We start from the raw sequence: 26,596 nt of genomic DNA on the forward strand, positions 1-26,596 counted from the left end.
CAAGTTAAACCCCAGTGGTGGCTTGGAAGCCTATACAGACTTGCTTCTTCACAATGACAGCTTTCAGGCAGTAAAGTTAGTATCCACATATGATCCTTCCATTGAATGTGGTATGTTTCACTTAATTTTTATCTCTTTTACCGGTGGCGACATTCTGCCACTGGTCCTTCCAACTGCTAAATCAAAAGCAGCCATCCTCTTCATTGAAGATGTCTCAATAATGTTTGGGAGTTGCAGCCAAGTCCCTCACACTGCCTTTCTCACTCACACACACATGCACACACAAACAGACTTCTACCCTCAGCCCCCTCCTTCCCTCTCTGTCCTCCCATCTGTGGGTTCAGATGAACAGAAGTCTCCTGGGGCTTTTCATTGGCCGAGCTCCACGCTAAGAGGCAAGCTAATTGGCCAGCTGGGGCCTGGACGGTTGTTGGAGACAGGTCATTGGCCAGGAGTAGGGTCAAGTGACAAGTCATTGGTCAGATCGGGTTAGTAACCTGGCAACATTTTAGGCCTTCTCCCTTGAGAAATTCCTGGTAAGGGATGAAAAAAAAACTGCCAAGGACTCTTGACCATAATTTGGTAACAGCTTTTTATTAAAAATGATTCATTTGTAGTGTTTCGGTAATATAAAAATGTGCGTGCTTGTTGCAAGTCCTTGCAGCTTTTGTGTGAATTTGCAAATAACCCTCAATGACGAGGTTCCTAATTGTTAGAAGGACTCGATCACCTTCATCTTCACCAGATTATTAATCCAAACAGGCCAGTAATCACAGCCAACTGGTTACCATGGCAAACACAAGTGGATCTGCATTTTTTTTCCCTGCACTTTCCTTTTATTAGTCTTGCTCCCAGCTGGGACAAGAGATTGATACTGATGAATTTTGTTACATTTTTTATAGTTTATATTATACACTTAAATACATGTTTTTTTATCTATAATCTATTTGATCTATTTAGTCATTATAACTGTTATATATTACTTTTATTTATCTAGGTATTGTCTTCATGAAGTCTGTATTTTAATGCTCAGAAAATCGATAATGATTTTTATTTGACAAAAAATTGGCATTTTGGTCTATAAGTCTAATAGAGACTTTTGCTTGGATCATGCTCAATCATTTCATAATAATAATAATAATAATTACAATAATTCTATTTAAAAAATCTATTTTAATTTCTTTGCAATTCCTTTGTTGTCTCATCTCACATTCATAGACCACTATTACACTTTGGCCACCAGAATAGCATTTTATTTATTATAATTGCAATAATTGAAAAAGTCTGTAATCCTTCAGCCTTTTTTATAGCGTTTTGCATTGGCTGCTGCTGTGTTGAATGAAAATGCAAAACCTTGTTTAGTTTATCTAAGGTAAAAACAAAACTCATTTACTCACTTTGAAGTATATCTAGTTATTTGTTTGACCCCGCTTGTATTAGAAAGCTTTATGTGGTAAATAGAGTTAAGTGATTTTAGTACTTTTTCCAACTTTTGAAAAGAAGAAGATGAAGCTGTAAAGCCTCGTTGAGTTGACTTTTGTTTTTAGTTGGAGAATCCATTAGGATTTACTGAATGTATTCCTCTAGTAAAGTGATGTTTTCCTAATATTACCTTATCGTTGCAAAATGACCAGTTAGAAATAGCTTTCTGTTGGTTGCACACCTTAAATTTCTCTGACATGACATTGAAACAATAGTACTTTTTTTGCCCTTCCTGTCCTTCACAGTGAGTTAATATTGATCCACCTTCAACTTTTTTTTTTTTATTAAGTAGCAGAGAGAGCGCTAATCCAAAGGAAATGAGAGGTGAAGGTTAGTCACCAAGGATTAGTCTGGTCCCAGGACATCAAATGGTCCATTCCCACCCAGGAGATAATCATTGCCACCTTGGCCAGGAAATTAAGTGGCTGCCTTCTGGAGGGTTTCTTAATCCCCGTCCTGTTCTCCTCTTACATTTTTCTTTCTTTCCCGCTCTTCCTGCTTTTCTTTTCTAGATCTCTTCAGCTTCTCTGCCCAACGTCACCTTTGACCCAACCTGGACCATCGCTAAACCTGAGCCACAGTCAGTCTGCAGCATATTGCTTATGTCTGCAAGAAAAATGTCCGTCTTCATTTCTTGGGTGTTTTCTGATGGATTATTCTATCTTTTCTTCCTTTGACAGTAATAGTTGATGATTCAGCTGGTGCAGCCTAAATCATTCAACCCTCAGGTAAAATTAGGGTTTATTGGCTAAATGTAAACACATTCAGATGCATTAAATGCATCAGATGCAAAAAAAGAAATCCAGTAGCTCAACACAAACAACTATCTACAATTCAAAACGAGTAAACCCCTTCATGACAAGCTTCTTTAAGACTTACTAGGAATACTTCCAGACACCGTTCACATGGTGTAAAGCTCTTTAAATGCAATGCCAGAAAAAGCCCTGGAGTCACAGGAAATCTTTCCAGTGTTATAGAGCATACCTTCACCCCCCCCCCCCCCACCTGTCGCTGCACGCCGCTCGTCAGAAAAATGCCAGAAAAACACCTACTCCGTGTTTTTCTGGCATTTAACAAAAAATAATTAGCCTGTTAGGGAATATTTTAAGAGCAGAAAAACATACTCAAGATGTGGAAACTAAAGGAGTCACTGAAGTAAGTTTTAAAAACTGAAATTGGTAAACTAACAGCTGGCTGACAACTTTGAAAAAAAAACAACTTTTAGAGCTTTTCTTTTAATTTTTTTTTATCTGATCCTGTATAACACTGTATAATACTGTGTTACGTACCCAGTAGAGCATCTTTTTGCTGTAATCACCTTTTGCAAAAACAAGGTACATAGCCAGATACGTCTGGCAGCATTCCTGAGGAACCTTAAGCTAACTTCACATGGTCAAACACCTCCAGTTCGTTGATGTTTACATGCTGCAACCAGTTTAATTAAATCCCACCAGAGATTTTCAGCAGCGGTCAATTCAGCAGCTATGTCGAACACTCCTTTATCTTCCAGGACTTCCTTCACAGCCAAGCCTTAGCAGACTTCTAAATACGCTTGGGATCATTGTCCTGTCTAAAGGTTCAGTGACGCCCGTGCTTCATGATGGCTGGCATGACATCTCCTCTCAGGATTTCCTGATACTTGATTGAATTTAGGTTTCCAGTGCCAGAGGAAGCAAGCAGCTCCAGAGCGTCACCAAGCTTCATTTAGGCATGGTGTTCTTTGCAGCTTTTACTTAGTATTCTTCCGTCAGACATACCACTGATCCATGGATTCAGTCGTTTTCCATCAGTTAAGTGTTTTTGACTGCATGGCTCCTAAGGAACCAGTTGGCATTTGCTGGTAGCTTCGTCTGTTTTTAAATAATTATCTTTGTCATTGCAACATACATTCCAATTAAATTCATCCTCTGCATTTAACCCATCCAATAGGGAGAAAACGTGTCTTCTGATGTAGAATTATATTCAATTCAATTCAATTTTATTTATATAGCGCCAAATCATGAAACATGTCATCTCAAGGCACTTTACAAAATCAAGTTCAATCATATTATACAGATTGGGTCAGATTATACAGATTGGTCAAAAATGTCCTATATAAGGAAACCAGTTGATTGCATCAAAGTCCCGACAAGCAGCATTCACTCCTGAGGAACCGTAGAGCCACAGGGAGAGTCGTCTGCATTGTACATGGCTTTGCTGCAATCCCTCATACTGAGCAAGCATGAAGCGACAGTGGGAAGAAAAACTCCCCATTAACGGGAAGGAAAACCTCCGGCAGAACCGGGCTCAGTATGAACGGTCATCTGCCTCGACCGACTGGGGTTACAGAAGACAGAGCAGAGACACAACAAGAGAGACAAAAAAGCACAGAAGCACACATTGATCTAGTAATCTGTTCTACATTAGATGGTAATAGCGGGTGATCTGTCTTCTCTGGATGATGTCACAGTTAACAGAACGCCAGACCAGGTGTACCTACTATTAAGAAAAAGAGAGAGAGCAAAAGGTTTAATAATTTTGAGAGTGCAGTAAACACTGAAAGTAAGATTTAATAATTAATTTGGGTAAAATCCTTGTAATATTAGTTTTATTTAAGTATTACAACTGTTTTATGTAGGTTTTTAAGTGCAAACACAGGAAACAGTTGGAGCGTTCACCAAAAAAAGTAATTAGTAAGACTTACAGTTTCCATGTTAAGTCCTTTTTACCTTCTTTGTGAAAAATATTAGGCCTCTATCACATTTTATAAAGATAAGTCTTAAAATATGTAAAGCATGCATTTCATTATGGTTGGATACCAGTAATCAGCTTTTAAATTTCTAGGGAAAGTTGACTCTTACCAGAGAAGGTTTCTCAGGGGTCATATAAAGTAGGCCAGGGAGGGCTTAAGGTTTAAAGACTTCCTATTTGTCTGCATTTCCTCTCTGGTAAGAACCACAGTAAGAACAAATCACTGCCGGTGCCTTGTGTATGTGCTGCTTTATGTGTTTATATCTGGTAATGTATTCAGGTCCACATGGTGAATGAAGGCGCAGCATAGCAAAAGGATTTTTTTTTCTTACTCCTTGCCTGCCATGTCATCGAGTACAAAAGCAAATACAGCCTCCATTTTCCACACTTCTTAGACCCCTTTTTGTCTGTATTTCTGCTCCTCCTGCTGTCATCCTTTCACAGACGAAAGCAGCGCACAGTTAAATGTTAATCATTTGATGGCTCCCCGTTATTACATCACCTTTAAGCCTTCATCGCCACAAAATGTAAAACACTGCAATTTTCTGTACTGATTAAAAGATCTGAGTTTGAGATAGAAAATGTGTTTTTGTCATCATCTTATTAATTGTTGCCTTTCATTTCATTGCTAGCATTAAGAAGACTTATCAAAACACATTTTCTCCTGCTAATTAGTTATTCTGATATTCCATTTTAAACACAATGCTAAATGAGTTAAAGTAAGGGGGAAAAAAACAACAACATAGTGTAAATGTTTGGTTCAAATTTCAAGATCTGTAAAGGCTGCCATCAATTAACAGGTAAGGGGAATATCTGTAAACATCAGCCGCAATTCAACCAATTATAACTGACTTTACATATAAAATAAATGTTTTTTGGAGGTTTTTTTATCGTACGATACTGTCCAAAGATTTCCATGCAGGTTTGAATAGGTTACGCCAGTTTAGAATTAATAAAATATAGTGAATTAACTACATCAAAACAGTAGTTCTGGTGTGACCACCTTTTACCTTCAAGATGGCATCAATTTTTGCACAAAGTTTTTTTTTAAGGAACACAGCAGGTTGTTTCAAACATCTTTAAGAACTACCCAAAAATCTTATGTGGATTTAGGCTTCAGCATGGACACGCTCAAAGATGTTGAGATCAGGACTCTGTGGGGGCCGTGCCATCATTTCCAGGACTTCTTGTTCTATTTAAGCTAAATATAATTTTCAATGAACTTGGCTGGTATGGTTGGGACCAGTCATATGCCTTCCCGATGGTTTTCAATGATGGATTAGTATTCTGCCTGTATTTTTCGGCATTAAGGACACCGTTAATCCTGACCAAATCTCCAGCTATTTGCAGAAATACAGCCCCATACTACCAAGGAACCTCCACCATGTTTCACTGTTGCCTGCAGACAATCATTACTGAACTGTTCAGCCCTTCGCTGAACAAACTGCCTTCTGCTACCGCAAAAGATCTAAAGGTTTAATTCATCAGCCCAGAGCATCTGCTGCCATTTTTCTGCACCTCAGTTCTAATGTTATTGTGCACAGTTGAGTCTCTTGGCCATATTTCCAAATCAGAGATCTGACTTTTTGGCTCCAACTCTTCCATGTAGACGACTTTTAGCCAGACTTCTCCAGATCGAAATGGGGGTGTCTGGGTCTTTCTGATGGCACTGCTAGACAGTGTCTGATTTCAAAAGGAAATAAGCTTGATCTACTTTCATCTACTGTACTAAGTGTCCTTGGCCCGTCGCTGCATCTGTGATCTTCAACGTTCCCCGTTTCTTTGTACTTTGTCAAAATAGCTTGAGCAGCACATCCTGAAACAACGTTCTGCTCTGAAATATGTGTCTGGGTGAGACCTTGCTGATGCAGTATTACTACTGTACCCTGTCTCTTCTTGCTGTGCTCAGTCTTCCCATAATGTATGTGACCTGTGACCTGAAACTGCCTTCGCCAACCTCAGCTTCGTAGCAGAGTCTGGCTGTTCCTCACCTCGGTTCAAGCTTCCTTCACAACTGTGTCTCTTTCAGTTGATGACTGTGTTTCAACCTACATGTGACATTGATGAGCGTTAGCGCCTGCTCGGTATAATTGGTTGATCATACGTTTGATTACAATCTCCAAAAAAGCTCCCTGTTGGAGAACTGCAGCAACGAGCGACATCTTGCTGTCTTCATGACAACCATTAGCCACTTTGAACATTATTTACAGCCTGGCTAGCTTGTCTGATAAGGCTTCATATTCTCTGCTCTAAAACAGACCAGACCAATCACAGCGCAGGAGGCGGGACTTTACGATGCATCACTGTCACACTGCAAAAACGGAACTAGAAATAAGTAAAACGTTCTTAAAATCAGTGTATTTGTCCTTGATTTGAGCAGGTAAATAAGATGATTTGCCAATGGAATAAGATTTTTGCAATTAAAGTAGGAACAATTCATCTCCATCTTATTTCAAGTGCAGGATGTCTAATTATCTTATTTTAGGGGTCAAAATACTCATTCCATTGGCAGATAATCTTATTTACTGGCTCAAATAAAGGATAAATACACTAACTTTGAGAACATTTTACTTATTTTTAGATCCGTTTTTGCAGTGCAGCACCAGAATTACCCATAATGCAGCTGTGCTTTTCTATAACCATAACAGTCAAGATACATATGGAGATTTTTGTTGCTTGGTGCCTTGGAAGCTTAAGAAAGTACATCTGAGTACAACATTTATACTTTTTATAGACAAAAAAATCATCCACTGGAGAGTTTGCTCGATGGCATGACATGTTTCACTGACTGAAAATGACATAAACAGAGCGCGTCGCTTGGAGTTTTTTGCGTATATCCGTAGATATCTGATTGGTTCTAACCTGATGACGTTGACCCTGTTAGTCCCGCCTTTGAAATCGGGCTCTACCAGCTCCTTACCAGACTAATACGCCATGTATATGGCGCAAGTCAGTCTAGCTGGCCAGGCTACATTATTTACTTATTTAATGGATTGAAACAATGGGAGATTTTTTTTCAGCATGTTGTTGGAAGAAAGTGTCAATGATTTATAGGTTTTATTAAACATATGTGCCAGGGGTGCCAACAAGTGTGAAGGAGGCTGTGCATGTTGTTCATTAGTCACTGGATGTAGTGGCCTTGGATAATAATTTATCCAAGGTGAAAATCTAGTTCTTTTTTGCTGATTTTGCAATGCTGTCTATTGTGGATAGTTTGAGATAAATTGTTAAATTTACCAAGCTGGATTAAATGTGATATTGTAAATGAAAAAATCTTTTCAGCTGGGGACTGAAGCTGAAGTTTCACTGGAGTTTCAACAAATATTTTAGCCCAGGTGGAACTGTGGAAAATCTAATCAGAGTTGAAATAGGCGCAACAAACACAAGAGAGACACATGGATGGAGGAAAAAACACAGAAAAGGTTAAAAAGAAATAAAACTGAATCTTGGAAATTCAAACTGAAGAGACGGCAGCACTGGAGAGGTCAAGACTTTCATAAAATTAAATGGGATAAAAAATATATGAGGAAGACACAAAAGTCTCCCCAGCCATCATCAACCCCTGACTGGAGCCAATCATCAGTGAGAGGAACTGAGTTTGTGTGAGAGGCGGAAGGAAAGAGTGCCACTTTCATCCTATTACAGCTCCATCTAACCTTCCACTGAAGCCACCTGCTCCCACTGTCACACAGTCATAATCTCAACCTCACACACACACACACACACACACACACACATTCATGCATCTTACATTTGGAGTCTCATATCCAGACTGTACGTTGAAACACATTCCCCCCGTGCCAAACGCTATAGATGTCGCTGAGCAATGTAATTTTGGTCTTAATCCTGCACCGAGATATCACAGAGAATTAAGGGAATAAATATGAAAATCCTGAAATTCAAAAGCCAGCTGCGCTTCTCCGTCTTAAGCCACTGACACAATGGAAACTGGAAATTCAGCCTTCCCTCTTCTTCTTTTCTCTCCCAGCCTTCTCCCCCGTTATGTCTTGTCTTCGTCAGGTAATTGTCTCCCCTTTAACCTGTACCTTCTTTGATTCTCCGGTGCTTCTGTCTCCATGACTTCCTTGGAATTCACCTGCCTTTGTTCCGGCTAATCCTCAAAGGAGGAACTTTTTTTTTTTTTAAGCCGGGAAGTTTGGGGTATAGAAAGGGAGGCACAGATGGGAAGTGGAGGGGGTAGAGGTAAAGGGATATATAATATCAGGGTGGCAGGGAGAGGGGGGAGGTTGGCTTATAGGAATCCAAAATTTTCTTCCTGCACTTTTCCAGCTTGCTTTCTCTTCATTTTTCACTCTTTGTATGGTGGCATCGCCCGCGAGTCTCCCCTCCACTCCGTTTCGCTCGTCTTATCAGCTCCCCACCTTGCACTTTCAAGGACGAGCTTAACTGTTAAGAACACTAAGGACTGGATAAACCTGTGTGTACGTGCATGCCTGTGAGTGTGTGTTGGTCTGAAATGCGCGTCTGTTTTTGTGCTATTAATTTTCCGCCGCGCCTGTGTCATTGAGTCGTATGCGTTTAAATATGGTGTGCCTCCACGTGTGCGTTCTCCACTTGTCTGTGTGTGCTTTGTGGGAATGCTTTCTAGAGCTTTGCTGCAGAAACTAATCCTGTCGTCTCGTCTATCTACTTACCGTACCTTCCCTCTTGCTATCACGTATTTATCTCCATCTTTCTTCCTTCCCCGTGTTTTGCACTCAATTTTTCTCCTTTTATGAATTTTACTGAAATTGCCACCAAGCATATTCACACACTGAAACTTTGACACGGGACACATTTTGTCATGTTACAACCACAAACCTCAAAGTATCTTATTCTGATGTTTTGACAGAGCAACACAAAGTGGTGCATGATTGTGTAGCAGAAGGAGAGATTTATGTGTTTTTCACAAATTAAAACCTAAAAACATGGTTTCAGTATGTATTTAGTTCACCATATTCTGAAACCCGCAGAGGTGGGTATTAACTAGTTACGTTTATTCAGTTACATTTACTTGAGTAACTTTTTCAGCAAAATTTACTTTTAAGAGTATTTTTACTGCACTGTACTTTTTGCTTTTACTTGTCGTATTATTGCTCAAGTATCGCTACTTTTGAGTACGATTTTTGGCTATTCTACCTTCTGCGATTAACTTCATTAATATAAAACATGCTAGTTTTAACCAAAAATGCACCAGAGACAAAAACTTAGATTTAGATTAAAGTGAGAATTCTTATTATTATTATTCTTAACACAACCATTGTTATTTTAATGTTAATTCGTCTGCTGAGCTCATTGAGCCATTTGTAGGTAAAATGAATGTACAGTAAACAGTAGATATTGTTAAAGGAAGTACTTTGCACTGTTCTGACATATTGTATATACATTAACTGCTGGAAGTATTGCCTTCAAGTTTAATGTTGGAAAAAAAATCAGAAGTGTTTCATTTCCCTTTATTGTATCTTTTGTCTTTAAAATACCAGAATTTGCGCATAACCATGTATATTTGTCTATCTGATTACATAATTTTGAAATATTAAATAAAAAGATGGTATGATTAGTTACTCAGTACTTGAGTGGCCTTCTTACAGAATACGTGAGTAATTTCTTGACAGACAACTTTTTACTTTTACTTGAGTAAAAATATGTTGACATAGTGCTACTCTTACTTGATTAATTTTTGTCTACTCTACCCACTTCTTTAAACCCGTATATGAATTCTGGTGCAATCAAATGGTTTAAAAAATCACCTAATTAGTAAATAGAGTCCACATGTGTATTTTGATCTCAGATAAAAAAAAAATACATCTGTTCTGTAAAATCCACAATGTCATGGACTTATTGGCCTGCAACTACCAACCCATGATCACATCTTTGGAAACATTTACAAGAAACTAAAGGAGAAGTCTGGTTTCCTTTTAGTTAAGCTCTTAGGATCGGGATGTCGAGCAGAGTCCAATTATTTAAATAGTTTTTCCAGAAAAGACTTCCATTGAGGAGATTATTAATCGCTTTCACAAGGATGTCCTGGTTAAAATGAAAATATTTTAGGGAACAGCCTCATGAAGGCCAAGGAACACCGCACATGGGTTAGAGATGAAGTTTAGTAAATGTTGAAAGCTTTTCTTCTACATAAATAATTTAAACCAAATAATCCTTCCATTCTTAAAATAGAAGAACAAAAACATTGCCCTTTTCATTTGCAATTCACTGTTTATGCTTTTTACAAATACATTAAAATAGTTTCACCTGATTTTTCTATTTTCGGATTTAAAAACAAAAGTGTGGCTTCCAGCATGAACCCGACTTGGAGCCATTAAACCTAATCTCTTTGATTTGACCTCATAAAACTTCCCCTAATATTTCACTCAGTTTAGGAAAAGACTGAAAAATGTTTGCGATGGCTGTCAGCTGAACTCTTGTGGGGAATAAATAACCAGAGGCAATTACAGACATCCGTGTTGTTCTTTTGTGGTAGACCGGCAAAGCGTATCTGGTTTCAGGATATGCTCTCTTGGAATTTAAAAACACACCTCTCAGGTTTCCTAAAGAAATATCGCTTTATGTTTTTTTTTTATACTAATGTTGTACATACTCACAAAGAGAAGTATCACACAGGGACCTGCTGCAGAAAGCACTTTATAGTTTGATAGGTGTAAAAGTATTCTTTTTTTTTTATTTATTGAACCCTTTTCACCAAAAATGTGTGAAAAAGGTTTGAAAGAGCCTGAAAATATTTTTTTCCTCTCTTTTTACTGGACAATGTAACATGTGACTGAAGAGCAGTGATCCGGCCATTAGTTTGCATGAGGGTTGCTTGAGCAGGAGACGAGTGTCCAAATGAATGCCTCTCATTGCATGACTGTGCATATTCAGCATCAGCTATGCCTTTGGGATATCTGAAGATTAACCTTGGGCAAGTTTGTTTGGGTCCTGCAGGAGCAGTAAATTAGATCTTTCTGTTATGTGCACAGCATACACCAGCAAAAAGGCTTGTTCTTTTAGTAAGTAAATATCAGTTTAAATAAAATAATTGGATTGGTTTGAGGTTCAAGAAAATCGACAACTGATTAAATGTCAATATATGCAAATTATATAACTTTTTTTTAAAACAACAATCGCATTTTGACCCAGGTCAAATGCTCAGAATGCACATAAAGTATAATGGCTACATTTTAACCCCAATAAATTTGTTGTGCAATAAATTTGTTGTTGAATTTAATATTATTATTTTTTTATTTTTAAATTAATTAAAGAATACAGACCTCTGGACAAGTAAGGATTTTTCTTGGTTTGAAAATGTGTTGTAATCCTTTAACGAAGGTGCAACAGCCAATAAATAACCCTTTACTGCCACTTTCACGTTCATTTTTACATGCAACCACCATGTTGGATTTTCAGGTCTTTTGGTTCTCAATCCATTTCACAAACTTAAGCATAACCTGATAGGTAACTTTTAAATATATAATTACAGTTGAGAAGGCTGTTAATTCAAATATTAGGTAAAAAATTAAGTTATCTAAAAGTGTAGGTTAAGTATTTGGTGTTTGTTGTCGGTAAAACCAAAGTGTGATTGCTAGAGCTTCAGCTAATGCGTCGGTTTCTAGGAGCAGAAAGCCTGGGATGCTATCAAATTAATAGCTTTCAAATCCCACTTAACAAAAGCCGCTTTAATTTGATTACTGGTTGTATTTTCTGATCTGTATGTGAACACACACAGAAATTTATTAGCCATTCTTCCATTTACTTACACACGTACACTAAATGAGCGGGATATGCTTTGCATTAAATAGTATTAATAGCTCTTTTCACCGGGGACGCTCTAAGCTGCATGCTTTGGGGAAAATTGACCTTCTGTGGTCTTAATTGTACCAGAGACTCAGCACCGCCGTGACATTTAACTGTGCTCCAGTCTTAATTCTTATCGTTTTATTCTAGTGCTTTGCTGACATTTCAGTAGGAGGAGGCTTTGGAGGAAAGATGATTGGTGCTTCCTTGGCGCTTTGAATAAATAAGCACATTTGTTCCCATTGTTTGAGGTTCTCAGTATCTTTCTCTGCCTTGCATACAGTATTGAGAGAGTTCAGTTCATAGTAAAATGGGCAAAAGGCATACAATGTTGGACTGACTTTCACAATGGCAAAAAACTTGCCAGGAAGCGTCAAGAGAACTTAACCAACCCCTAGAGGTTTCTGGTTATTTGTTTGCTTTGCACAATAAATAACATGGATTTTCAAGTGAGACGTGATGATCCCTGATAAACTGTTTCTTTTTTAACCAGCTAGCACCAAACTACTCGTCTTTCTCTTTAGAACAAAACAAGTAAACATATTTAGGAAAATGTTCTTCTCATGGGTGATAAATATTGTTTAGGTCGAAGAAAATGTATAAAGTGATCATCATTTTAAAAAAAGTATTAGCTTCTTTCTTATCAACATAAGCAAGAGTCTACTTATTAGACTGCAGATGGTGGAGTGACTCTCACCCGTTTGGTCAAAACAGATTCATTATAAGACTGATGAACTATGGAAAGAGCTAATTTGAATAGCTGTTAGCGTGTGCATAGGTGAACCTGTGTGTGAATGTGAATAAGCATGTTCTTGTGAGGGCACTTGTCGAGTCTCTTTGCTTTAGTGCTACTTTGTTAAGAGGCTGAAGTAATTAGCTGAGAAAATGGAGGGCTTTTCACCAGCAGCTGCAATTACTGCTTTCTGTCGCAGGACTGAATGGATAAATGGATGGAAGAAAAAGTGGTGTACTGTATTAGATGAACAGGGCAGGATAAATAAAGACGGGGCTGGCTGTGGATGGAGGACATTGGTGAATAAATGAAAGTAATTGTCTGTGGATCCTTAGATCTGTGAAGGATGTGTAAAAACAGAAAGTGCAAATTGTAAAAAAAAAAAAAAAAAAGATTTTTAAAAGACTTTGGGTTGTTTTCTTTCTAGATCATCAATAATAATAAAGCAATGATTAAGCCAGGATGATTCCATAAAGATGCAACACCTAAACTATCACTGAACTCTCACAAGACCTTTTCTCTCCAACCACCCAGTTGGCATCAGTTAAAATGTTTTAAACCAACAGCTTACTGTTGGTTCATTGCATCCCTCAGGGATTTGTTTTAGAATTACTACTGTTCATCCTCTTTATCACTATCATTGAGCATGACGTCACCACTTCAAATCTCCATTTTTTTTTACACACCGATGATTCAGTAATGTATAGTTCAGCACTAAACCTGGCTCTCACTCAGCTACGGTTGACTTTCAATGATGTTCAATCAACTTTTGATGTCTTAAAATTGGCTTTAAACACAAACAGAAAACTTTAAAATTACAACCTTAACATACATGGATGGATTTAAATCCCAGTTATTTGTTTTCTCCATCTTAAATAAAGGTTGAGTAAAATTCATAACACCAAGAAAAAAAAACGGCATATGGGTTTTCATACCTGTGAGCAAAGATGTCAGATTTCCATTCCTGGAAAATATTAAAAACTAGTGAGCGATAAGGTCATCAAGCATTACGGGATTTGGTAAGAACGCGGATTTCTGCCCAAGAGCCTAAATGAATTTATGAGGACAATCCTGAACAACTTTGGCTTTTACGATCTCATTACAGTGTTGCTACTATCCACTGACTAAAGGTCCTGCCACACTGTTTTAATCAGGTGGACATTTAGACTTTCTTTCACTTTTCAGCCATTATGCTGAAGCTTTATTGCTGTTTTCAATCCTTATCAAGTCTGTAGACTTATTATTCAAGCTTTAGTTGTCATACAACTTACATTTCACTTAATGTCCAAACATAAAATACTTTTGTATACATATCCTATCTTCGTTGATTGAATAACTGCAAGTTGTTGAAGTCCTCTGTCTGCTAAATAAGAACAAAGACCTGGCACCTAGCATCAGCAGTTTTTGCTAATATGATTTTTGTTGCAAGTGATCAAACGTCTCTACTTTGAGTTTTTTACACCAAGTCCAGCTATTTCTTTTTGTTTAACTTGGCAAAAATTTATATTTTCATGCATTGTCATTTTTTTGTTGTTGTTGTTGTATTGTTTACAGAGTATGAGCTTCTTCTTGCCATTTTTTTTCCACGCATCAGTTTTCTTAGTCTTTTTTCTGGTTGCACTTTAAACTTTAAAATAGTAACCAAATTTGCAGAGGCATCCAATCCTTCATAGTGTGGCAGGTGTTTTTTTTTTTCATTTATGATTGATCTTTCTCACTCCAAACTGTTTTTAGTGGCCTTATCACCTCTCCTGGATTGATGGACAGTGGTTGCCTTTCTAAAACACTTGCATAAGTTTTTTTCCACCCTTGGGATTGTGTTTATCAAGATAGTTAGACTTATATTTGCAAACTCAAGCTAATGATCTGTTAATTTAGGTCATAAAATGGCCTAAATTAAATTTTGGTACCGTTTTAATTAGAGTTCTTTCAGTGAAGATGTTTTATCCTTGATCACAGTCTGAGAAATTAAAGATACAGCTTTTGCTGATACAGAAACATTTGTATTTTAAAGTTATTACAATCAATGTCTCGTGTATATTTGATAGTCTTGAAAAGATGACTAGTGTTGCTCCATAACTTTTTTTTATTTTCTGCTGTTTTAGCCAAGCATTTAAATTTTAAGTGTCTGTTCCTCTTGATGTTCCATGCAGCAGTTCAACACTATATTAAATGGCACTATAGTGAAAGGAGTTTAACAGTGTGACAGAAGAGTTTTTTTTTTTACCTGTGACCTTACAAAACCGTTGTGTAACAGTTAAGCTCAAAATATTCATACCGCATGACATATTTAGGTTTAACTTAAAGCTATAGTTGGTAATCCTGTTCAGATTATTCTTTATTATATTGGGTAAAATGGTCCTTCCATCCTGAGAGTAGTAAATTCATTATGTATTCAGAGAGAAGAGACTAAAAAAACATTCTCTGTGGGAACTGCAGGCCTCTAAAACATCACATACTGACACCCCTGGCCATCAAGTTGTGGGCCATCGCTTTAACTATTGTTTATCCCACATGCCAATCATTCTGACGCGCTCATGTAACGCTAGTGTCTGTGCTTTTTCCTTCATAGTTTCCGCTTGCTGGCTGCACATGCGCACTTCTAGTGTTTGTATCCAGTTAGCTTAGTGGCTAGGTTAGCGGTTAGCTTAGCGGCTAGCCGTTCATTGTAGCTCCGCTGCTCTCGCTGTAGATTTTGAACATGGCTGAGAGTCACAAGAAGCGAACCGCGTTCTTGTTTATGACAAGAAGAGGAAGGCCTCAGTAGGAAGAAATAAGACCAGAGTGGATTTGGAGATTCTTTTCAAGAGATCCTCCTGAAGAGCAAGTATGACGGACTTCAGCATGTGCAGTTATTCAAAAAGGGACATGAGGAAACTTCTGGAAAAATTGCCGACTCTAGCTTTAATTTTACAGTTTGACCAACATGTTTTGTTTTTCTGGCTGGAAACAATATTAATGTTTTGGACTAGCCAAGCCAGATTCCTAACTTAAATCTAATAGAGAATCTCTAAAGATTAGAGTGGTAGTTTGGAGGCCTTTCATTTAAGAGTTGGAACTCATTGAAATTGGTAAAATGTCAAAATACCTGGGAAAATATGCGAAAATCTAGTCAGCAATTATAAGAAAGGTTTGTTGGGATTACTGCAATCAAACTGTTTTTTTTTATTGTAATGAGCAGGGTATAGATCATTTTAAATCTAAATCTGCTATGGGTGCAAATCATTTTGGTTTTAACTGTATGTTAATACCAATATCTGGCCCATGCATGGACCCTCTACTTGACATTGACATCTCTACATCTATGTAATGTTTGTCAATTTACAGGTATATTTACCTATATTTAGTGCCTTTTGTGGACAATGTTTCAAAGGTGCGTAGCCTCATTATTTGACTTTTTATTTATATATACGTCAGTAGCTCACTCTGGTTGCATACAAAGTTTTTATGAAAAAATATAATTTCCTGCTGGCATATTAATTATTATTTTCGTGTTTTATGCTGTGTTTTTGCTCAATTTGTTTTTAAATAAAGGTTTCGTGTTTATTTATAGTAACAGAAGTACGTCACTGCTCATGCGCAGCAGAGAATGAAACACTTAGCAGAGAAACAATGAAGAATGGTCCAAGATCCAATGGAAAAAAAAAAACACAAAAAAAATGTCATTCCATGAGGGAAAAGACTGGAATGGCGCTGGGAATACAGTATGATTGTGTTGACGCCAAACCTGCCGAGGCTCAGATGTGATCGCAGAGTTGATTGACGTGCGTAAATGTTCTGATATGAGGCTCTTAAAGTTGCTATAGATGAGTATATGTATTAACTGACAGAGACGAGGCCACCATACGTCGGAGCCACCTGGCCAGGCGAGCAGGCAGTTCGCGTGAACTGTGTGCAACGAAATGACGGAGACATTTGGGATCAAACCAGCAACCTAACAAATCCAGGACTAACACCCTAACTACTGCTTCACTGTCACCCCGATGCTGCCGGTAGATGGTGCCACACCTGTTTATATCTGCTCATCGTGTCCATTGTGGGGCCATAATTAGCCTTAAAAAGGACCATCAAAACACTCAGGATGGACGTTTGGTGTATATAACCTTATGTCACCATGGTCCCATGGTTTTAGGACTTTTTTTTAAAGCATATGACGTGGCTATATACCTTTAAATAGTTTGTACAGTATGAAAAGTACCAAATTGCTTTTGGATTCAATGTCATTATAGTTGGAATTACCATTTTCTGTCTCTTGAGATAATATGTTGTTCAGTGGTGCACTTCTCTGTTGTCGGACTACATATTTTAGTTTAGTAGACTGAGACGACTCTTATTTAAACCCCTCATTCCCTTTATACACGGATATACACACCAGCAGTTATTAAATGTGTGCAAACAGACGGAGGCAAATGACACATGCACAAAGAAACAGTTGGAATTTGTGGTTTAATTGAGTCAGCCCAAAGTGCTGACAGAGCAGAAAGATATGACTGATAAAGATTAGAACCAGCCAACCTTTACTCATTGATCTCTGTGAGGCTGTGAGGCAGAGCAGGGGCAAAGTAAGAAGATGAGCAATATCTTTGCTGATCAACCAAAGAGGAGAAGGCCAATGCGATTAAAACATTTTTATTTAAAAGAGATGCAGTTGTGGTTGACAGGATTTTGACTAAGTTTGATCAATGACTACACTTTAGATTTATTTTCGTTGTGTTTTTTTTTTTGGTCTATCCTTCACACTGGTCCTGATTTGCATATCATCACACATCCCTTCTAGTTTTATACACCTTACTATATACAGTCTTGGTGAGTACATTTTATCCAAGCATATTGGGCTTGAAGGTTAGATTAATTTGGGTCTGTCAATAGTTTATTCTGTAAAATAGCTTTGATGGAACCCATACCTAAAAATGTGGGCAAAATTAAATCTACTTGCTCAGAAAAACACATATTTTGCCTCAATTCTAGCTGGGTGTCACAGATCTTTTAGACTTGTAGGTTTTCTGTCCTTTATGCATAATCCACACATTTTTTGGCGGTCACATTCCCTGATACATCCAGAGCCACAGGGAGAGTCGTCTGCATTGTCCATGGCTTTGCAGCAATCCCTCATACTGAGCAAGCATGAAGCGACAGTGGAAAGAAAAACTCCCCATTAACGGGAAGGAAAACCTCCAGCAGAACCGGGCTCAGTATGAACGGTCATCTGCGTCGACCGACTGGGGGTTAGAGAAGACAGAGCAGAGACACAACAAGACAGACAAATAAGCACAGAAGCACACATTGATCTAGTAATCTGTTCTACATTATATGTTAATAGCGGGTGATCTGTCTTCCCTGGATGATGTCACAGTTAATAGAACGCCAGACCAGGTGTACCTACTATGAAGAAAAAAGAGAGAGAACAAAAAGTTAAAAGCTGAAATGACAACGAGCAATGCAAAACTGGAGAACAGTAGAACTTAGTAGAGTGAGAAAAATAGGCCCTGATATCCTCCAGCAGCCTAAGCCTATAGCAGCATAACTATAGAGGTAGGTCAGGGTAACATGGTTGGATTAATGACTAAGGAGGACTGCCCCTTAACTCTTCAGTTTTATTTCAAAGCAACAGACAATTGAATCAGAGCACAATCTAGGTTTTTAAACTTGAACATGATGTCAAACACAGCTCAGAGCTGGTTTAGGAATGAGTTAGTCAGGCTAATGTGAACTTTTAGAGAGCTAACCTCTACCTTTACAACTGCCTAAAAGCAGAGTTTGTGTGTTTTCAGTTGTACTTTGACCTTTTCTGGGTTATGTTGCTGAACTTCTTTCAAGACCAACTTTAACTGCGTTCGGGAGCTCTTTTGGATTGTCCTTATAGTTTGGTAAAGTACTTTTTTCTAAGCCAGAGGACTATTGAGTAAAGTCTACTGGGCTACTTTTTTTCATTTTGTGACAGAAGAGGAGTTTGAATAAGAAGCAGGAGGAAGGGTGGCTATCTTAAATAAGTTAAGTTGAAGGAAGGGATTTCACAGCACTCATAAGAACCCTTTATTTAGCTTGAACAGGGTTGGTTAATGAAGGGAAATGATTAAGTCCGCACCGGGAGAGATGTAAGCACGGACGGTTGTGGAGATGACGAGGGAAACAATGAAGGGGGTGCCGGGAACAGAATCACAAAGAAAAGAAAGACGCACTTCATAGATGGGACAAAGTGCTCTCATTTAAGCAGCATACGGCTAAAAAAAAAATGCTCTGTGTCGATCTAAGGTCCTTTTGATATCCTTTAAACAGCTCAGGTGAAAAGAACTGGACTCTGGATCCTTTGTGTGTGTGTGTGTTTCATTGTATCTATGGAAAATAGAGAAACAGTGGGAGGATGCCTGAGTGTGTGTCAGTGCTGAAAGTGATGGGTGGTGTGTTTTATGGGTAAATTGAAGGGTCTCTTAAAAGGAGAGAGATGAGCCCCTCTTAGTGTGTGTGTGTATGTGTGTGTGTGTGTGTGTGTGTGTGTGTGTGTGTGTTTGCACTCCCTCAGCATCAGTCTCTTCTGCTTGATTTCTGTGCTCTCCTCCCTGCCTCTCCTCTGCTCACTATGCCGTGAAATGGTTTTTCGCTAGACCATTACCCTACCAGGGCACTACTGTGCTGCCACAGGACTCTGTGAGTGAGCGGGAATGTGTTAAAGGTGTGTGTTAAGGTGTGTGTGTTTGCCTGGAGAGAGGGGATGATGTGTGTGTTTGTGTAGCTGCACTTGAAACAGAAAGATTATGATTTTGTTTTGGGGGTTTTCTTGTCAGTCTGCGGCGAAGATGAGTTGCGTACACCTGCTAGAACGCAGGCCTGTGTGTGTCTTTCTGCATGCGATGGGAACGGCGTCGCCCTTTGTACAGTGCCGTGGAAAAAGTATTATTCCCCCTTGAACTTGTTCCACGTTTTTGACAGCCCAACAAAGGGTTGGACAGACTTGTGGGGCTGAAGGAAAAAAAAAATAATCCATGGCTTGAATTTTGGCAGATGAAGCAGGGATAAGCTGTTAAAAAGTTTAAAGCACTACGTTATAAAACAACATCCCTAGCTTTAAAGATTTCATGTAGCAATGTTCAAACCATTATCACAATAATAATAATACTTATCACAAAAGCAGCCAAAAGGCCAGTGGGAACTCTGGAGGAGCTGCAGCTCCAGCTAAGCTGTGAGAATCTGTTGTCAGGGCAGCTTGACCTTTGATAAAGTCCTCTCTGCACTTTGCAGCAGGACAGCAGCCCTGATCATACAGCCATAGCTACAAAGAAAAGGTTTAGATCCCTGCGCAATTGTGTGTTATATTGGTCTAAATCTACGGCTGATTTAGGGTTAGTGGCAAGAACTTGAAAAATGATGTTCTTACATGTGCTCCTACCAATCTGACTGAGCTTCATCAATCTGTAAGATAAATGGGCAAAGGTTTCAGCCTCTAATTCAAAATTTGCAAATCTTACAGCTGCAATCGCAGCAAAAGCTGGTTCTCTGTGGACCCATTGCAACTGAATTTAAATGCATGCAACACTATTAATATTTTTATTTGTGAAAAAAGTTTGAAAGTCATGTCATTTCCCTCCTGCTTCATAATTATGCAGCACTTTGTGTTGCTTTAACACATAAAAAATCAAATAAAATGCATTAATGTATGTGGTTTTGATGTGATTAAATGTGAAAAAGTGCAAGGGGCATTTATACCCTCGCAAAGCGCTGTGTCTCAGTTGTCACTATTTAAGGTGCGCTGACATCTTTTATCTATACAAAGCAAAATGAGTGTCTGAACATCCAAAAGTAACGATCCCACACTATTTTCAATGGGTTGAACTTTTCACCGACTCTCAGGCTGTGGAATCATTATTCGCTACAACCAGAGGTTTCATTTAATGTAGATTATTATCAGTCTTTAATTGAATAATACATTCAGCTTCATGTATTTACCACAGGGACAAATTTAGTTTTTCCTCTTGAAGTCAGCTGTGCTCAACCTTCAAATATTTTTCACAAAGCCATGTCAGCTAGACAGTTCTAAAATTTAATTGGTTTGTTTTTTATGTTCATGGGAGCTGTTTTCTTAATGAATGAGCATTTTACAAAGTTTAATTAAATTTCTATTAATATCATTCCTCCACCTGCATTTGCTCGCCTATTTTTTATTTATTTTTTTATGTTCACTCTGCTTTTGCTTCACCTCCTGGACATTTCTCGCAGCCTCAACCGTATGATGCTTGTCGTTCACCGGCTCGTCTCTCCCCATCCCAAGTCCCCCCCCCCCTTTAACATCTTGTTTAAATTGTGCCGTTAATATCATTTCCACCTCCCCACTCCGCCGCCCTTGTCTTCACCTCATTCACTCTCTTGTTTTATAAGTCACCTCTCATCTCCTTCCTCTCCCTTTCCCCTCCTCAACAACTTCATAATTTCCCTCCTCCTCTGTAAGTCATTTACTCTGGTCTCATTCACTCCGTCTCTCTTTCCTCCATTCTCCTGCATTTAATGTCCTTTCATTCCTTAGCTCCATACCTCTATTCGCTCTTAATATCCCACAGTTTCTTTACCTGAGATATTGAAGCCATAAAGACAGGTGTTCAAAAGAAAGCAAGGCCAGCAATCTGATTTATACGCCTCCTGGCATCATTCCCCTGAATACAGATAGAAGAGGAAAAGCAAAGAGGGAGAGCAAATAGCTGTGCTCTTTGATATCGAAATCTCAACATGTTGTGAAAGAAGAAGCACCGAGCTGTCTTTGAAACCTCCGAGCTATTGTCTCCACCACACCTCACCTCTTATTGTGTACTCTTGAATTTATTTCCCTCTGTTGATCTTTCTAGTGCTGGGATTACAGTGCCATACAAAAGTATTTTATTGCATTACAACCACAAACTTCAATGGATTTTAATGGGATCAACGCAAAGTAGCTTATAATTGTTATGCACGGTTTTCAATTGTTTTGTTTTTTTTACAGATAAAAATCTGGAAAGTGTGGCACGTATATGTATTGTGCCCCTTTACTCTGAAACCCCTAAATATAATCCAGTGTGATTAAAACCAGTATAAATACGGCTGTTCTGTGAAGGTCTTAGAGGTTTGTTAGAGAATATTTGTGAACAAATAACATCACGAAGATCCTGAAAGACAGCAGACAGGTCAAGGGAAAAGCTGTGTAGCAGTTAAAAGCAGATTAAAGGGGACATATCATGCTTTTTAGTACCCTACTTTACACATTTAAATCATTCAGCTGTGGTCTATATAAGTGGAAATGCCATGTTTTCGTCTGAATTTCTCACTATTGTTGCTTCACAGACCCTCTCTTCGCCCCTTCTCTGAGGTTCGTCAGAGAACAATTTGTTTTGGCGCTGTCTCTTTAAATGCAAATTAGGCACCTCACACCCCGCCCCCCTCCACGTCGCAGAGCATTCCACTCCACCCCATTCGGCCATTTTTTTAGTATGCTAGGAGACGGTGTAATGAATTGTGTAGGTTAATACACTGAACAACCAAACATTTTCACTTGTCCATCTGCAGCTCTGGCCTACTAGAACTTGCACTAGAAAATTGCACCGTTAAAAAAAAATTAAAAAGGCAAATTTGCCAAATTGGTAAGCTGGAAGTCCTTGACCTTGTGTAGCAGCTCCACCGCAAATACTGTGATGTAATTGTTCAAGAAACATAAAAGAGAATTGAGAGAACTGAACAGCTTAAGAAATATGACCCAAACAGAACATAAAGATATCTACACAGTTCCTAGAGAGACTAAAGTCAAATTTTCTGCACTCGTAGAGACTCTATAAGTACACAACAAAATGTATTTAAGGGTTAAAAAAAGTGGATTTTGCACAATATGTCCCCTTTAAGTTATAAAACAATATCTCAAACTCTGTTCAAAACATCCTCGGACAACAGAAGAAGGATGTGGACAACTGGAAACTGAAAAAACAACACATGAACATCCACCTATATTTACTGCTTAGGCAGGTACAGTATTAAACTGAGAGGCAGCCAAGATGCCCATGATAACTCTGGAAGAGCTGCAGAGATCCACAACACAGGTGGGAGAATCTGTTGAAAGATCTAATATTAGTTAACAGATCTGGGCTTCATAGAAGAGAGGTGACTTGCTGTTTAAAAGAAAGCTGTACGGAGTCCTGTTTGAGTTCCTCATAAGCCATCTAGGGGCTTTTAAACAAAAAAACATCATTTGCAATGGGACAAACACTGCACTTACCCCAGAACACACCAACATCATCAACATGGTGGTGGCAAGCTGTTCGGAGTTGATGGGAACATGGAGGTGCGTACTGGGCAAAGCTGCATTGCAACGGGAGGCTGCAAAGGACGTTAGATGGAGGAAGAGATCCACCTAACGGCAGGAGAACAACCCTAAGCATATAGCCAGAGGTTCAATGAGATTATTTAGATCCAAGCGTATTCATCTGTTTTGACAGAAGCGACATTGAAGCCCAGACCTGCCTCTAGATTTCCAAAGCTGGTAGAGAAATACCCCAAATGACTAGCAGCTGTAGCTGTAACTAAAGCTAAGGTGGTTCAGCAAACTATTTACCAAGGAAGCTAAAAACACACCATACGTCTCGTTTCTTTTCTTTTTTAAAGAGCTTCAAAAATATGCATCATTACCCTTCCACTTCCCTGTTCGTTGACTACTTTTTGTTGTTTATTCCCTATTGCTATACATTGAAGTTGCAGATTTAATGGTACCAAATTTGAATACAATTCAAAGGGCATGAATAGACATGCGGAGCTAATTAAGCGCAACTCGTTACACTTACTAAATATTATTCATAGGAATTTTGGGGTAAAAGCCCTGTTTTACTTTCACAAACATGCAATTAAAATGCATTTAATGAGGACCATAACTGTTGTTTTTGTGTGTGTATATCAGCATGTGTATCTGCCCAGATAGAGTATTTTGATGTTTGGGGTTTAGTCGACTTTTATTTGGCCGCAGCAGCTAGAAACTCCTCGCTGAGAAGACCAGAATATTCCCTGAGAGAAAGATTGTGTTTGTATGAGGGGTTGAGGGGGGTGAAAACGGGAATATGTGACGAAGGAGAAAACTAGACGATGAGGGTTAAAGTGAGAACCAGTGAGAAGAGGAGGTAGGACAGATTGAACTGTCAGCAGTTTGGATTAATCTCTCCTTTTTTCTTTCAATATGGAGATGAGATGCGGCTCTCTTCATGTGAAACTGAGACCGTGTGTGTCTGCGTTTGTGGTTGTTTGTGTGTGTGTGTTTGAGCGAGCAAGAGAGAGAGAGAGACGTAATATTTTGAAGTAACCTAATCTTGGATGGAGACCCTTTTTCTTCCCCCCCACACCCAGCCCACAAACTTCAGAAGACCTAAATCCCTGAAAACTCGCCTTTGTTGGTCCCAAATCACCACAGTATCACAAACACTCCCAAACATGGAGAAAATTAGGGGGTAAAGCTTCCACTCCCTGTTTTAAAGTTTGCTCCTAGTTTAGGCCAGGCAGTGTAGGGTTTAATCTAAGATGCTGTGCTAGCAAGTAGGATTTAACTACTGACCGAAACTAATGTTCTTTTGTCCATCAGATACCAGGCAGAGGGACCGATCCCCGTCTGACACCGCGGTACGAAGAGGTGGAACGGCAGTATGCCTCCTTACCCAGGTACCACACGCTCCCCTCCCTCTGTGAGAAGCTTCAAACCCGTTCCTGCTCTGTTTTCTTTTCTTCCTCTAATTAAATCTTTGGTTTCTTCTTTTTTTTTTTTTTCGCCAACTGTCTCTTGAGACCCTGTCTCAGTTAGGAACTCACCTTACCTCCGCTCTGGGGAAAACACGCTTAGAAGGAGCCAGAAAACCGATCCCTGATTCCTAAAGCTGCTCCCCCACTGGAGCTTTTTCAGCTCTTTTCAAAACTGCAGAGACCCTTTTTGAATGCTTTGTCTCGGCAACTAAATAAGCTCGATTCTAGTTGTCGCATGTGTAGCTTCTAGTCATGAATCTCATAGCTGTGGTTATCAGTAATAAGGGGGTGGGGGATGAGATGTTAATTCATGACGGTTTAGACGTGTTCATTAGTAGAGTGACCTTACATTTTATGAAAGGCCTTGGTAAATAAAGTTTATTATTATTATTATTATTATTATTATTATTATTATTATTATTATTATAAGGTTGATTCTGCTACTTGGTGCTTTTGCACAGATGCATGAGCGTTTTATTCCTTCAGTTTCTCAAGCTTCTTTTAAATTTGCATGCATGTTTATTGTTATTTTTCTTTTTCACTACTTGAGGGAAGTAAAAGAATACAGTCTGTAGGTTTGGTTTAAGACTCTCTTTTGAATTTTAATTATCAGTTGTGCTTGACGAAAGTTTTCAAAAGAGTACAAATCAATTGAAAAGTCTCTTTCGGCCTAAATTCAATGTTATATTTCCTCCAATGGTTATGTTTTCTGTCAAGGTATTTTTTTTAAGTTTTATTTCTTAGTTATTTTTCTTATATTTTATGCTGCTGTAATAAAAAATACTCTGGTGGTGGATGCCCACAGTTTAAGAGACAATCTCACAGAATTATGCAGCTCAGTCACTTTCTTTCTTTCTTTCTTTCTTTCTTTCTTTTTTTCTTTCTTTCTTTCTTTCTTTCTTTCTTTCTTTCTTTCTTGTATTCATCCACCCCCATTCAGTTCCTCTCTTCTCCTACTTCTCACCTGATGCTATATAGTATTTTCTTGCACATTTCCCATGTTCTTTGCCATCTTTAAGCCGAATGCTGTAGTGCATTTAAACAACCCCTTATTTGACTTGAAGCTACTGTAATCTAAGTACATTACAAGCAGTAGAAAAAGAAGCCAAGAAAGAAAGAAAGAAAGAACGTAAGGAAGGAAAGAACAGAAGCAAGGAAAGAACGAAGATAAAGAAAGAACGAAAAAAGAAGAAAAATGAAAGCAAAGAAGTATCTGTGTTTCTAGCTTCTTTTCACTTTGTTGTACTTGCTGCTAACTACCAACACCTCTGCAGACTAACAGATGTCCGCCGTTGTTTGTGTCTGTCAGTAAAAGTGAGATGGCAGGTTGCGCTGAAGCACAGGACCTTAAAACATTAAAAAAGTTTATTGCCAGGTTCCCAACATTGTTAAAATAGCAAGGGATGGGTATTTCACACCTCTTTTGTCAGTGTTTGTGCCTGTGTGTGTGTCCAAGATAAAGAGGGAGGGTGTCTCTGCATGGGTGATGGCTTTGGCAGATGGGGGTGAGAGCAGTGATGATAGTTTTGAGGTCTGGCTCTGGTATCTGAAAAGCTTTGGGAAATTGGACACATTTGCACACACTGGCATGCTTTACATCCTGCATTTCTGTTTCCACTTAGAAACTTGTGCTGCTATTTTCTACATACTCCCAACAAATCCACACGTAGGTGTCAAACATTGTTTCATGATACAGATCTGACTGAAGAGAGACCTTCCCCATGAATATGAGCTAAACAATTAATTCAAAAGTGAAGGTCTTGAAATTGGTTTTACATCTAAAGCAGAAAACGGCTTTTCTCTGGTGGATCAGACAACCGTTGACCGCCTTATATAGTGTTTTTGCTGCCAACTCTCAGACGCTAGATACTTTTTGCAAGCATTGCAGTTCTACTTCTTTCCTCAAAATGACCACACCAGCACAAAGGTAAGAGCAAACACTAAATATTCAATTTAATCTGACCGTACAGAGCCTTGAAAAAGCATGAAAACATCAGTGAAAAAAACAGCTTCACAGAGACCAAGGAATACACAGGATAGGTTTGGAATAAGTGGAGAAGTTTACTACATTATAAAACAGCATCCAAAGTCGCACACAGATTACATAATTAGGAGCATTTAGACCAGGGTCCTGCC

General features: G+C 38.7%; 1 protein-coding gene across 4 annotated transcripts in view; it reads left to right on the forward strand.

The window, feature by feature from the left end:
- Positions 1–26,596, forward strand: part of pard3bb (par-3 family cell polarity regulator beta b) — a 302,455-nt gene that overhangs the window by 237,343 nt on the left and 38,516 nt on the right. For all 4 annotated transcript variants that reach the window (XM_036139581.1, XM_036139580.1, XM_036139582.1 and 1 more), the window contains one exon: positions 24,306–24,382. In XM_036139581.1, the coding sequence (XP_035995474.1) occupies positions 24,306–24,382 (77 nt within the window). The remainder of the gene's footprint in view (positions 1–24,305; positions 24,383–26,596) is intronic.

The sequence above is a fragment of the Fundulus heteroclitus genome, chromosome 7 (genome assembly GCF_011125445.2).
Source record: "Fundulus heteroclitus isolate FHET01 chromosome 7, MU-UCD_Fhet_4.1, whole genome shotgun sequence".
In the NCBI taxonomy this organism is placed as follows: Eukaryota; Metazoa; Chordata; class Actinopteri; order Cyprinodontiformes; family Fundulidae; genus Fundulus; species Fundulus heteroclitus.